Source organism: Canis lupus, chromosome 23 (assembly GCF_003254725.2).
Source record: "Canis lupus dingo isolate Sandy chromosome 23, ASM325472v2, whole genome shotgun sequence".
Classification (NCBI taxonomy): domain Eukaryota; kingdom Metazoa; phylum Chordata; class Mammalia; order Carnivora; family Canidae; genus Canis; species Canis lupus.
In genome coordinates, this window is record NC_064265.1 from 13,986,929 (window position 1) to 14,000,862 (window position 13,934).

The 13,934-nt window shown below is 40.0% G+C and overlaps 1 protein-coding gene across 2 annotated transcripts in view; it reads right to left on the reverse strand.

Moving 5' to 3' along the window:
* TGFBR2 (transforming growth factor beta receptor 2) overlaps positions 1 to 13,934 on the reverse strand; it is a 96,202-nt gene that overhangs the window by 22,529 nt on the left and 59,739 nt on the right. For both annotated transcript variants that reach the window (XM_049099701.1, XM_025461082.3), the window contains exons 4-5: positions 4,388 to 5,187; positions 2,538 to 2,679 (exon numbers count right to left, since the gene is read on the reverse strand). In XM_049099701.1, the coding sequence (XP_048955658.1) occupies positions 2,538 to 2,679; positions 4,388 to 5,187 (942 nt within the window). The remainder of the gene's footprint in view (positions 1 to 2,537; positions 2,680 to 4,387; positions 5,188 to 13,934) is intronic.

Sequence of the window (13,934 nt, forward strand, 5' to 3'; positions counted from 1 at the left end):
TAGACCTTGTAAAAGTTGGTGAACTCACTTCTTCCCCCATTAGCCCGAATTCTTCCCCACTCAGCAAATATCAACAGGAAAAGGCTTCAGTCATTGATAACAATGAAAGCAGGGAGCTCACATAGGGCCTTAATAAGGCGGCTGCGCTGACAGAGGGAAAGACAGAGACACAATCTCCAGCTCATGTTTATAGAATAACGGGTTTGAAAGGAGAGAAAAAATACCGAAATCTAGGTAAATTTATTCTGACAGTGACAACAGCATTGTCTCTTACACAACTCATACCGGTCTGAGGATTCATTTTGGAACTGTCAAAGCTTTCAAGCAGAAAATTATTCTCAGTGGCTGAAACTTGGTTAAACAAATTTCACTGTGCAAGGAAAAACCAAGTTAGTTTTGGAAGTGCTGTGTGGGAGGAAACTCAGGCAAGACAGCCAGATAGGAAGTGCCAGCGCCTTGCAGGGACCCAGACAAATAGGTGATGGGATGGTAAGGTTTCCAGTGGAAAGGAGTGACCTGGACCCATCCTGGAAAGTCAGCTAAGAAAGTTCTATCAGGATGAAGACTCAGAGCCAGCGTGGTGTCAAGCAGATCCACCATGAGTAAAATGTTGGGTAGTGTGCTCCAGTGACCAAGCTGTGGCAATCTGAGCAACAGAATAAATATTGCTGATATTGGACACTCATAGAATAAAATACATAGTCACAACTCCATACTGGTATAAATGCTTAAGAAAAAGAATAAATACCAGGGGTGGTAAGAGAAAGGACAGATCTTCCTTATAGTAGAACATCTACTAATACATGTAGAAGGGATAAAAAAATAGAAAATCACTGTTAGGCAAACATGGCAATCGTATTTGTTGTCAGAAAGAATGACTGACAGTAGGTAAAGTTATGATATGAAACAGGTCTAGCATCCTTACAAAACAGGTGTTGATTATCTTTAGAAACAGGTCTAGGCACCTTCTTATAAGATATGTATTAATAACAAATGGAAAAAAATAGTATCTTTACAGGGTTGAAACCTGGCAGACACCAGGACCAAACTGAACAGACACCCCAACATCCTGTGCCCCCGTCTATGAGCTGCCGAGGAGGGCACAGAACCATTTCTATGCTCTTCTTTCCCCAAATGCACAATCTCAACTCAACCATGAGAAATACTGGAAAAACCCCAAGTGAGAGACCGTCGATGAAATAGCTAGTCTAACTTCTTCTTGAGTTGCAAGGTCGCGAAAGACAAAAGACACAGACTGAAGAGCTGTGACAAGTTGGAGGACACTAAGGAGGCATGGATGTTAACTGTAATATTGGATCCTGAACTGGACTCTGCTCCAGAAAAGGACATTCCTGGAACTTGGAAATACGAATAACTTCTACAGATGAATTAAGAGTACTATGCCAATGTTTATCTGTCTTCAATAGCTGTGCTGTGGTTTAGCTAAGATGTTAACAGTAGGGGAAACTGGGTGCAGAGTATATGGGAACTTCCCATACTATTTCTGTAACTGTTCTGAGAGTCTAGAAATATTATAAAACAAAGAGTTAAAAATAAAATTGGAGTTGGCTTGGCTTTATTTAGCAGCTAGCCAGGATCAAGTTGAGATGCATACATTTTAAGGTGAGAGCTAAGACCATTATAGAAACTACTGAAAAGAATCAGAAAAGGGTAAAAATGTAGACCTGAGCCATTCTCATGTCCGGGGAGCAGGAGGTGGATGGGGCATCCACCTCCCATCCCTGAAGAATACTGCATTCCTTAATCACCTCTCTGTTAGATTTTTAAAAAGCTAAACAAATATATATCAAATCATCCTGCTTTGTTTTCTCCAACAAAGGAAAGTCATCTCCATAAAAATAAGTTTTGAGCCAAATCCACCACCTGGACCTTATCATTTTTAAGGTTTAAAAACCTTAAAATAGAAAAACTGACAAAAATCAGACATTTTCCTGAAAAATATTTTCCATTTGATAAATAGAACTAATTCTTATAAATATTATCAGTGTTCATCTCCTGCCAGATATTTAGATATCTGTGGAAAGATGTAAGAGAAAAGCAATTATACTTCAAAAGGGGGATTAAAAAGCATTATATTGGGCAGCCTCGGTGGCTCAGCAGTTTAGCGCTGCTTTCTAGCCCAGGGCGTGATCCTGGAGACCCAGGATCGAGTCCCACATTGGGCTCCCTTCATGAAGCCTGCTTCTCCCTCTGCCTGTGTCTCTGCTGATCTCTCTCTCTCTCTCTCTCTCTCTCTTTCTCTCTGTCTTTCATGATTAAATAAATTAAAAAATACAAATCCTTGAGAAAAAAAAAAAAAAAACCTTTATGCTCCAAACATGGCTTTTAGCTGAAAAATCTAGGCTTTTTTAGTGCAATTCCCAATCATTCTGGAATGGGTACATACTAACAGATCTCAACTAGCTCTTACTGTGGGGCTAACTCTTCGGTACCCTGGAATTATGATGGAAGCAAACAACATGACATCATTTTGAAGACACATCAACCCCTGCACCATGATGGCAGTCCATACATACCTCCCACTGCATTACAGCGAGATGTCATTTCCCAGAGTACCAGGGCCATGGAGTAGACATCAGTCTGCTTAAAGGATTCAACGTTCTCCAAATTCATCCTGGACTCTAGGACTTCGGGAGCCATGTATCTTGCAGTTCCCACCTAAAGCAATAAGAGACACAGAGGCCCATCATTTAATTCCAGTTGCATTTTTATTTTAAAAATATAACCGATATGTGTTCTCTACACATGCAAATGATCTTTGAAAAGCACAATGCTCTTTTAAATAATGAGACTGGCAAAGAAAGGTACAGCTTATGAAATTATTTTTAAAAATAGGTTTTTTTCTCCCTGAAAACACTTTAAAAAATTTAAACAAAGTATACCAAAATAAGGAAATGCCAAACCCCAGAGCTGCTTTATCTAGCTTCATGATATATGTCATCATATTATACAATAACATCCTCACAGATAACTGGGGAGACAACCTCTGTGACACTTCAGGTCTTTATTTTTGCTTTTGCAAATTAACTACTTTCTCATTCCCAAAACACCGAGATTTGTGGGGCAAATAAGAATTATTGCCATTTGTTTCAGTCACTTAAGGACTGTCTCAATCTTCTTTGTTTACTCCATGGTACATTCTAGTGTGCCAAGAATGTAGTATCATTTCATAAAATCTCTATTAAACTAAACTGCACGGAAGTATTTCAACAGTAAAAGACCAAATCTAGATCATCTTATAATTTTGATGGATATGCTATGTAGTTTTGTTTAGAAAATGACGGATAATGTGAAAACATTGGTATACATAGGAAAAAAGAGAAAGATATTTCAAAGGGAAGGAATCACTTTTAAATGTTTGATTTTGTAGCATGTAAATCTTGACTTAGTAACAATGAAGTCCTACCTTTTCGAGAAGCTAAGGAAGGAAGCTAAGCTCAGGTGAGTTGATATTATTATCCTAAGGAATGTTTCTTAATGGTATGTATCAGGAAAAATTTTTCTTCTTAAGAGGTCACTGTATGACTCATTATGCTGCCATATTAATCTGTTCATATTTCACTCAATATGTTTATCTGGACATTGGCTGTGCAGCCAAAGACCCAAGAGGTCAGACGGAGCAGTAACCAAATGCTTCAGCAGCACATATCCTCACCTGCTTAGAGGAAACAATGGTGCTTTCCAGACTCCACTGTAATCCACATCAACATTTCAGTGTGTGAAAACATGGGGCACCATCATTCATAAAGGATGGCTTGGTAATTCCTAATGACCTTCCAATATCTCCTTACCCAACAAAGGTTTCTATTTTCATTTGTGAGATGCTTCAAAAGAACTGTAGAATTATATATTCACTCTGTCCGTCAACTCACTCAATAAATATTTATTGGTCACTCTCGCTCATTCAAGGCATTGTGCTAGATGTGACCAAATGGATGTGGATTTGGGCTACAAAGAGGCTGCCTTCTAGAAAGGTAAAAAGAAAACAAGGCAGCCACCAATAGTTCAGAGTAGGAAGGGCTAAGTATAAGCATACAAGAGGAAGAAGAGAGACAAAGCATGAAGCGTGTTGGAAGCAATGAAAAGTAATTTGCAAATGAGAGAGAAGAAATGAAGATGGGCTCAAGGAGAAGAACGTCTGTCCTGAATTAGGTGGAGTTGGCAGAAAGAGGAGAAATAGCCTTCACTAGAAAAGCACCTTGACAGAAAAGAGTGGGCATGCCGGGACGAGTGTCAACACCTGACTTCAGCTAGATTCCCTAGACAAGTATCCAGAGTATAAGGCTGTTTAGGACAAAAGACATTGAGAGATGGATGGAGGGGTAGCATAGTCTCCCTACAAGTAAGGGATCAAGGTCTAACTTACTTGCCCACTGTTGGCCAGGTCATCCACAGACAGAGTTGGGTCCAGGCGCAGGGAAAGGCCAAAGTCACACAGGCAGCAGGTCAGGTCGTTCTTCACCAGGATATTGGAGCTCTTGAGGTCCCTGTGCACAATAGGCATCTTGGGCCTCCCACACAGGGTGTGGTCACTGTGCAGGTGAGCAATGCCCCGGGCGAGGGAGCTGCCCAGCTTTCGCAGGTCCTCCCAGCTGATGACATGCCGAGTGAGGTACTCCTGCAGGTTGCCCTTGGCATGGAAGGCCGTGATCAGCCAATACTGCTTTCCCAGCTCCGTCTTCCGCTCCTCGGCTGTCAGGAACTGCAGTATGTTCTCGTGCTTCAGATTGATGTCTGAGAAGATGTCCTTCTCCGTCTTCCAGGAGGCATACTCCTCGTAAGGGAAGATCTTGACTGCCACAGTCTCGAACTGCTCTGAAGTGTTCTGCTTCAGCTTGGCCTTGTAGACCTCAGCAAAGCGACCTTTCCCCACCAGGGTGTCCAGCTCAATGGGCAGCAGCTCCGTGTTGTGGTTGATGTTGTTGGCGCAGGTAGAGCTGATGTCGGACCGGTCGTCTTCCAGAATGATGGCCAGGTGCTCGCTGAACTCCATGAGCTTCCGTGGCTTGCTGGTCTCCCATGATGGGCTCAGCTTCTGCTGCCGATGAACGCGGTAACAGTAGAAGGTGACAATGACGGCTATGGCGATTCCCAGGGGCGGCAGGAGGCTGACGCCTGTCACTTGGAATATGACTAACAACAAGTCAGGGTTGTTGGTGGCATATTCTGATATGGAAACAAAACGAGGGAGAGAAGTTGGGTTCATTTGGGTTCAGTCAGGGAGTAGGGCCACACCACAGACATCTGGAGGTTTTAACATCTGTATAGTTTTTTGGGTAATAAATTTTGACTTTTTATTCTGGGGATGGATGCACCTGTCCAGACTTCTCGATCTCTGGCCACCTATTCAAGATCTCCTATTCTTCTCTCAAAGTTCAGCTTAAATGTCACTCTCTAAAGGAGATCCAGGAGGGATGCCTGGGTGGCTAAGTGGTTGAGAGTCTGCCTTTGGTTCAGGTTGTGATCCCGGGGTGCTGGGATCAAGTCCCGCATCAGGCTCCCTGCAGTGAGCCTGCTCCTCCCTCTGCCTCTCTGTGTCTCTCATGAATAAATAAAATCTTAAAAAAAAAAAAAAGATGATCCAGGAAACCATGGGGAAATGTTTTATTTTATATATTCTCATAACACTCTCCATTTTTCATATGTGACAACTTGGCACGCTTTGAATTATATCCTTATGACTCCAGTTATGGGTTTCATATCGCCACCCTCAATGGATTGAGAACTCCATGCTGGCAGGGGCCATGTCTTTTTTCTTCACTACCGTAAATAGAGCCAAGCACACACATCAGGTCTGCAGTAAGTGTTGGATAAATGGACAGGGCATTTACTGAGTGTTGACTAAGCCCAAGGCATGACAGGAGGCTTTGGGAATATAGAAAGAATGATATAGCTCCTGCCTCCAAAAAGCTTGTGTGGATGTATTAAGTAAAAATGAAGAGACTGTCATAGTTTTAGCATCATCTTTGTTCTTTTCTAAACTCCAGCTTGTCTTCTTCTGATCAATACCCAGGCCGCACTTAACATAGGTGGTGGGGAGACAAGTCTATGCAAAAGGGTCTCTTTGGAAGTCAGTTATCTTATATACACTCAACATCCCTCTTTTCAATGTGCATGTGACTTGCAGTTTTCTAGAACAGGAAATCTTACTAACAACAGTGGGGATATTACTACAAAGAAGGGTCAAAAAAAGAGGGGTAAAAAGAAGGAAATGCAGCCAGTTTTCTAATTTGGACCTGAGGGGTAATGGAAGAGAGTCCTTAGAATCAGCTAACTGACAGCATATAAAGTCTTACATGTCAAACTTTGGTTCATGTGCTAGCCTTGGCCGGCTCTGGTTAAACAGTTTTCCTTTTAGGAAGAAAAACATGGATGGAAACAGTCAGTGGCAGGAGATAGTGAAAGGCAGTTACGGTTCAATGAGAGCTTTGTGCAAGAATGCCAGAATTCTACTCCTTTTATATGTCATTCATTTTCCCTCAAAGGCAACAAGCAGTCTTCATGATCGGATGTTAGATTCACTCATTAAACACAGCACTGCTGGGTGCCTCCTACGGGTATGGTACTGCCCTCAAAAAGGTTATAACCCAGGAGAGGATTAGGGTGCATATACAGATGCATACTGACATAGGGCAATCCAGGGCAGGGGCTGAATGGGTATTGCAATCGACACATTGGTGGAATGTAGAAAAGCTTAGAGAAACAGGGAACCACATGGCAAGGACTATCTTTGAGTTGGTCAATGGAAGATGGGAAAAAGTCAATGCTGGCTAGAAGGAATGTTATGTTAAAAAATACGAATATATGATCTATTTGAGGAAGGGCAATTTTCCCAAACCAACAGCTCCACACAAGGGAACAGAAAGGAAAAGAAAAGGTTGGGTGGGTGACATGAAAGTGGACATCATGCCAGAGGAGAAAGTAACTATAATTGTTCCCTTGGCAGTTTTCAGCTACTGTAGGTGTTGGATGAGAATACAGTGATAAGAATATAGTTCAGGTGCAAGGGAGAGAACTAGAACCTCTCGAAGAGAACCCATTACCTAAATTATGTTTGATACCATCGCCTAAAAAAGCACGGTAAGAAATGAAGCTTGTATTATGCCAGTTTGGGGTGTTCAGGTTTTTATTTTGAGGAGGTATTCAGGTTTAACTGTCCTAAGGTCAGTCCTAAGTGGAAATGCCAACTTCTACTGCCTATATGTTCTAACGGAAAATCTTAGCTTTTAAATTTATTTGATGACTGAAAAACTGGAAAAGTAACCCCAAAACATCTGAATTTCAGCAACCAAGAGGAAAAATAGTCACTATTTTTGGGAAAGATATATCAGTGCATTAAAAAGAAAAGGAAATGGGAAACAATAGGGTAATTGACTCTTGGAAACCCAAATTTTTTCTCACGCTGGGAAGCATGAATGCAACAGAACAGGGAGTGAGAGTAGGGGGGAATTGACAATGGGACAAAGCAATGACAGAGGGCACTGGAGTCACAAAAGAAAAAAAGTAAAGAAAAGTGGACAAGTATAGACTGTCCCCATGTTCAGCAAAGTACAAGCCTGGAGAACAAGGTTAAGGGGGCGGATGAAAGAGGTGTCAGAGCAGAAAATAACGTTCCCTCCCAGTAACTCTGCCTCTATTATTTGAAATATCTCATGAATGTGTCTGCTTGAAGCACCCACTCATCTCTAACACAGAAGATGCCTTATAATCATAAATCTGTTTGATTCCCATGTTGCTTTTTTTCCTCAAGATAAAGTGAGCTCTACAGGGTAAATCTACTCATTGATCATGACGCTATACCCAGCAGCTGGCTCAGGTTAGGGTACCTACAGTACTCAGCAAATATTGGTTATAGAAGCCCAATGAATGATGATTCACACGAGACAGTGACCCTCACACATTTTTATGTTCTACAGCAAGGCTGGCAAACCATGGCCCCAAGGCCTATTTGGTACAGCCCCATAGGCTACAAATGTTTGTGTTTTAAAGAGATGTTTAGAAAAAGAAAGAAACTAAGAAGTTCATGCAGCAGAGATGGTATCTGGCCTGGAAAGCCTAAAATATTTACTAACTGGCCCCTCTTGTATAGATGTTATTTGTTTCACAATCTCTAAGGCATTGGCAAAATTTGGGGAGAGTTCACTTTGGTCCAATGTGAATATTCTCTTTCACATATGGGGCAACAACGCAACTAGAAAATAAGAGATACTAATTGCATAATAACTTGACTATGTCTTCAATTGGTTAAAGAGTGCAAAATGTTCAAATGAACTGTTCACTTATCACTGATAATTTTATTTTATAATTCCTGGCCATAGATGAAATTTTATAATTCCTTGCTAACTTCTATTCTTTTTCAGGCTAAGGAAAACATAAAAACAGAAATCCCCTGAAATTTATGTGTGAAGAAGATTCTAGAAATCCCCCGTTCAGTATCAGAAACCAAAGTTTTACTTTCCCCTCAAACTTCCTGTGATTTCTTTTTGAAAACCTACATGTAAAAATTTGGTGGGGCGGGAATTACTGAATAACATCTGTCAATCTTGAAACTTCAAAGAGGTGGTGAAAAACCCTAACAATAGCAAACCAGGTTAAAAGGGAGCTTTGGGATGTGGTTTTATCTAAACAGGAGCCACCCACACCCTCTTCTAGTATTAACCCTTGGGCTGCTACTAGAAAACCAACAGCTTTATGTATAAGCACAAGCTGGCACCTCCTTTACTCAGAGACTAGCAGGAGGTATTTCTTTGGGCCAAACCACAATTACACGAAAACTCAGAAATCAAATACTTAGTATAAGCCTGGTTATGTGCTAAGGGTTTTATATAATATTTGTATCAATCGACAGAAAAACCCTATGAGGTAGGTATCACTATTATGGTAAGCCCCATTTCACAGATAGGAAAGCTAAGGGTTGTATTGTATGGATTAAATGATTTCCCAAGATCATACATTTAGACAACAGCAAAGCTAATATTTGAAATGAACTGTCTGATTGGAGACAAGACAATTAACCCTGCTCTTAATCCCATGTCATGTTGTCTCTACACTTCACATTGGCGAGAGTCGATTGAGATTGACTATAAAACTTCTTGACTTGATAAACTGGTTGCCTTCATTGGGGGATAGGCTAAGTGGTTTTACAGCCATCAATTAAGTAATACTGGTAATTCTTAGATAATGCCTTCCAAAGGGCATATCCTAGGTGTGCACACCATTTTCTTTGGTTCCTAACTAAGAACCACAGTTGAATAGTATCTCTGCAAATATATATTTTTTTCCCTGCTGAGGAAGAAAAAGTCTTACATGAGGAAGAAAGACTTAAAATCTCGTTTGTCAGAGTTTAACCTAGGGCCTATAGCATAGGATGCTCAATATATAATTCCTGAACCACTGAAATTTTTATATAAACTGTATCTTAGATGTCCAGTAACTAGTGCTTAAGAATTTGACATTTACATCATGTTCCCTTGTTACGTAACATCGAGTCAGACATCGGTATTCTCCACTTTTTAAAAGTTCCTATTAAGCCACTCGCTTTTATAAAAGACCTATATTAGTACCTATTTTTGCTAACTGCAAGAAATTCAAAGAGGACTTTCAGTTCCATGAAAGAAGGCAAAAAGAGAAAACGGCAGTCAGTGTTTGTGTTGCAGTGAGCTGCTACAGAGGTGACACACATCCCAGTAGCAAGAGTGGCCCCACCAACCTCCTTCCCTGAGAACCAACCATGCTCAGCATCTCAGCATCCAGCTGCCATAGCTTTGAACTCTGTGAATATCTGTGCTTTATCTCAATTTATTTTGTGCATCTGTTAGCAAGATGTGTCCCAAAGTATCAGAAAAGCCTAAAAGTGGTAATTTCAGGGGGTGTCTGGGAATGCTCAAAAATGTTTCCAAATAAATTAATGGTAATTGCTTTTTTGCTTCATACCATTTAGGCTGGCAAAAGGTTTCTTCTTATTTAAACTTTATTTATTTATTTGTGTGAGAGAGAGAGCACAAGTGGCGTGAGGGGAAGAGGGAGAAGCAGACTCCCCATTGAGCAGGGAGCCCAAAGTGGGGCTTGCTGCAGGGCTCCATTCCAGGGCTCTGAGATGATCACCTGAGCCGAAGGCAGATGCTTAACTGACTGAGCCACCCAGGTGCCTCTTGTGAAAAAGCTCCGTAGGAACGCTCTACTTTTGGATAGTAAGAGACACCTGTAAAATGCTGGGAGGGGAGGATTAAAGATAAGAATAGAATTTCTCTAAAGATTCATAAAAAGTAAAGCTCTATAGTGTAATAACAAAAGTTAACCTGAGTTCCATGGGTAGAATTCAGTAGATCTTTGAATGTGAATGGGCAAAACTTAAATCTTTTTATTTTCCTCCAATCATTAGGTAAAATTTAACATTTCCTATTAGCAGCTGTCACCAATGGAAACCACAGATATTTCCATACCATGTGACATTTGTTGCAGGTGTCTTGGTGTATCACTTATAGTCATCATTTAGATATTTTAATATCTTAGATCTGATGCTGGATCTTGTCATTTAAAGCATGACTATAGAAGCACATATTCCTATATCTCAAGTTTATTTTTTAAAAATATCTGTTAATTATATTTCAGTATCAGTAATTTTCTTTGAAATCCTGTGTATTGTATTTCATGCATTTAAAAACATCCCTTTGAGAAGGGGTCCACAGGGTTCACCAGACTTCCAAGAAGTCCATGGCACATGCACAGAGTAAGTGAAGAACCCTTGGCAGAGGGAAGGCACTGTAGCTCCAGTCTCTGCCAGGATTTCCTAGAGCAGAGATTTTGAGATTTGGCTGTTTCTCTGGGAAGTTACTAAGGGAGCAAGCTGGTGCCAATGACAGATCCTCCTGGCATAACGTGTTCTGTCCCCCAAGGGCAACTCTGAATTCTGTTAGACCTTCTGTGCCTTCTATCCTACATGAAGAGAGGTCTGCAATGGAAAATGCTGGGAAGCCCTTCTTTGAAATCCTCAAAACAATAAAGATAACATAAAATGTGCTTTATTGAACTAGGCACTGAGCAATTCACTTTATAAGCATCATCTCACTTTATTTCTCCAACCACCAAGTCAGGTTCTGTGAATAGCCCTGTTTTATAGAGAAGGATACTGAGCCTCGGTGGATTCTACAACATTCTCCTTTACTTAGTTTACTTAGGAAACAAAATAAAAGCTGTCCCTTGTATCAATTTTCCTGCCAATTTTCTCTGGCACAGCCAAAGTAGAATTATAGTGGTTAAAGAGATAGGTTTTTGCTCACCAACATAATGCTCACAGCTTGGCACACAACTAAGGAGACAAGTCAAATTTGTTGAGTGGATGTATAGAATAGATTTGATGAATCAATCTGATTAGGAATAATTCTGCAGAATTGACCCCCTCTCCTCCAAAGGCCAAATTCCAAGGATAAGCCAAGCTCTCCTGTTTAAGTGCCTGCTTCATATCACACTCAGTCTCTCTGTAGTTTGCATATAGCATGTGGGGACTGTAAGCATGAGTACTTGGGACGTGGTGTGAAGGAAGGAGCGTTAGATTGGAAATCAGGAATCTGAGATCCTATTCCTGTATCTATCATAATCACCATGAAATCTGAGGCAAGTCATTTAACTTCAGTAGGACTCCAGTTCCTATAAAAGCTTCTGGTTCTTGGTTCCCACTTGAGAAAAAAAAAAAAAAAAAAAAAAAAGCCTCATCAACAGAATGCTTCCAATAGAAGAAACCAGAGTTTCTTGGCAAGATGGCCAATTCTAGGTCTGGGGCTGGAAATAATGAGTTTGGAAGATTTTGTTACACCGAATAACAGGAAGTGATCAAAGACTACTTAGGTCATGACAAAAGAATCCAGGAGCCACCTTGAAGAGACTCTTGCTGGCCTTGCAAGATACGACACGTAGAAATTTAATGAAGATTTTTTAAAAAGCAACACACTAGGATACATTAAGTATGCTTAAGCTTATGATATCAGAATGATTAAAAAACAGATTTATCAACTTCTGAAGATAACAGGATGTCAGCTCATTATATTGAAAACTAGAAAATGAAAAGAAACATCAAGCATGCATCCTGCCTTTTTCATCTGAACCATAGTACCGGGTAACCAAAGAGTTGAAGAAAGCAACTCCTTATTAAATTATTCCAGCTAATAAATGAAAATGAATTGATAGAAATAGATTATCCTTTTTTAACCCTTAATTTATTAAATGGATCTAGGCAGCAAGCATCCATGCCAACTAATATTACAAAACAAGAGCTAGGCAGACATCATAACCTGACTTATAGACTTGGCAAAAAGATCTAAATGGAGTCTGATAAAGCCTCCAGATCCAACTGCCAATTTACAAACAATACAGGAGGCAGAGAAACCCAGCAAACTGCACCATGAATGCATTAGCAACATCCAGACTATAAAGTAGTACAGGTTAAAGGGGTTCTTCAACAGATATGCTATAAAGGAAAAAAGAAGGAATTGGGGAAGACAGTGATTAACAGAAACTGTAGGTTTATCAAATTACCAAAATAATAATAATAATAGTAATAATAATAATAATAATAATAGGACTAAGCTAGTGTCTACAGAGGCAAACTTGGATGATAAAGCAATTTAAGAAAATACCAAAAGTGATCATTATAAAAGAAGAATAGTAGTAACTTTGGAGGGAAGGAGGGTTTTGTGTTGAGTTGAGGAACATGCAAGAACCGGGATGTCTGGCAAAGTTGTATTTTTGAGGCCTGGGCAGAGGTTATAAGAATGTTAGCATTATTCACTAAGCAGGACATTTATTTATGTGATTTTCTCTATTTGTATTTTATTTTGGAATGAAAATATTTTTTTTTTTCGAAAGAGAGAAATCTGAGGAATAATTATGGAAGCCATGCCTTGCTCCTGTGCTAAGTATGTTATTTTGGATGCTCTTGAGGGGAAAAGAAAGGGGAGACAAAACTAATTTTATTTTGGTGCACCCACTATATACCAGGAATTTCAAATATGTAATCTCATTTGATATTCTTAATACCCCTTCAAGTATTCACCCCATCTTAGGGATTAAGAAATTAAGTTCTTAACATATATGGACCACTATTGGTCCTTTCGAGGTACGACTGATGCTGCAAGAAACACTCTTGCAATGTGGAAGGAAAGAAGGAAGAGAGGCAGGGAGGGAAGGAGAGAGGAAGGAAGAGAAATTGAGACTTAAGATGAATCACTCCTAGGCAAATAGGGTAGCCTGTTTCCCCCGTGTGAGTGACTCCAAAGCCTTTGTTCTTTCAATGCCATCAAACTGTCTCCCTAGCAAGGAACTCAGAGTTCTATTTAATAATTATGAAAATCTCCAACCCAATGTGCCCCACATACAGAAGCCAGACCTAGTTGCAAATAAGGAACGATTTGCAAATGCCATAGCCTTGATAAATATTTTTTTAAAGACAACGTCAAAGATAAATGTTAGTATGCCATAAAAAAATACAAACTGGCAAAAAAATCTCAAGGGGAAATTTCATGGTATACATGCCTTTTGAGAGATTTTAAAGTAAACAAGTTGCCGAGTAACGCATATATACACAAATTGCCTAACAACACACACACACACACACACACACACACACACACACGCACACATGCAAATGACCATGAAGACAGGCTCTTCCCAGCCTCTTCTAAGTCCTTTCTTAATGCCCAAATCCAACACTGGTTGCTAAAAGGAACTTAAAATTGAACCTCTCTAATTCACAGTTTCAAAAAAAAAAAAAAATCAGACAGTAAAAAAGATAGTAAGTGAAGGCCAACATAGTAAAAAAGCCACAGGCATATTGATAAAAGCCAAATCACCATAGGTGAATTTGAGAGATGGACTCCTACTTTTAGTATTTGAAATTGTTTTGGCAATTCCTCTACTTC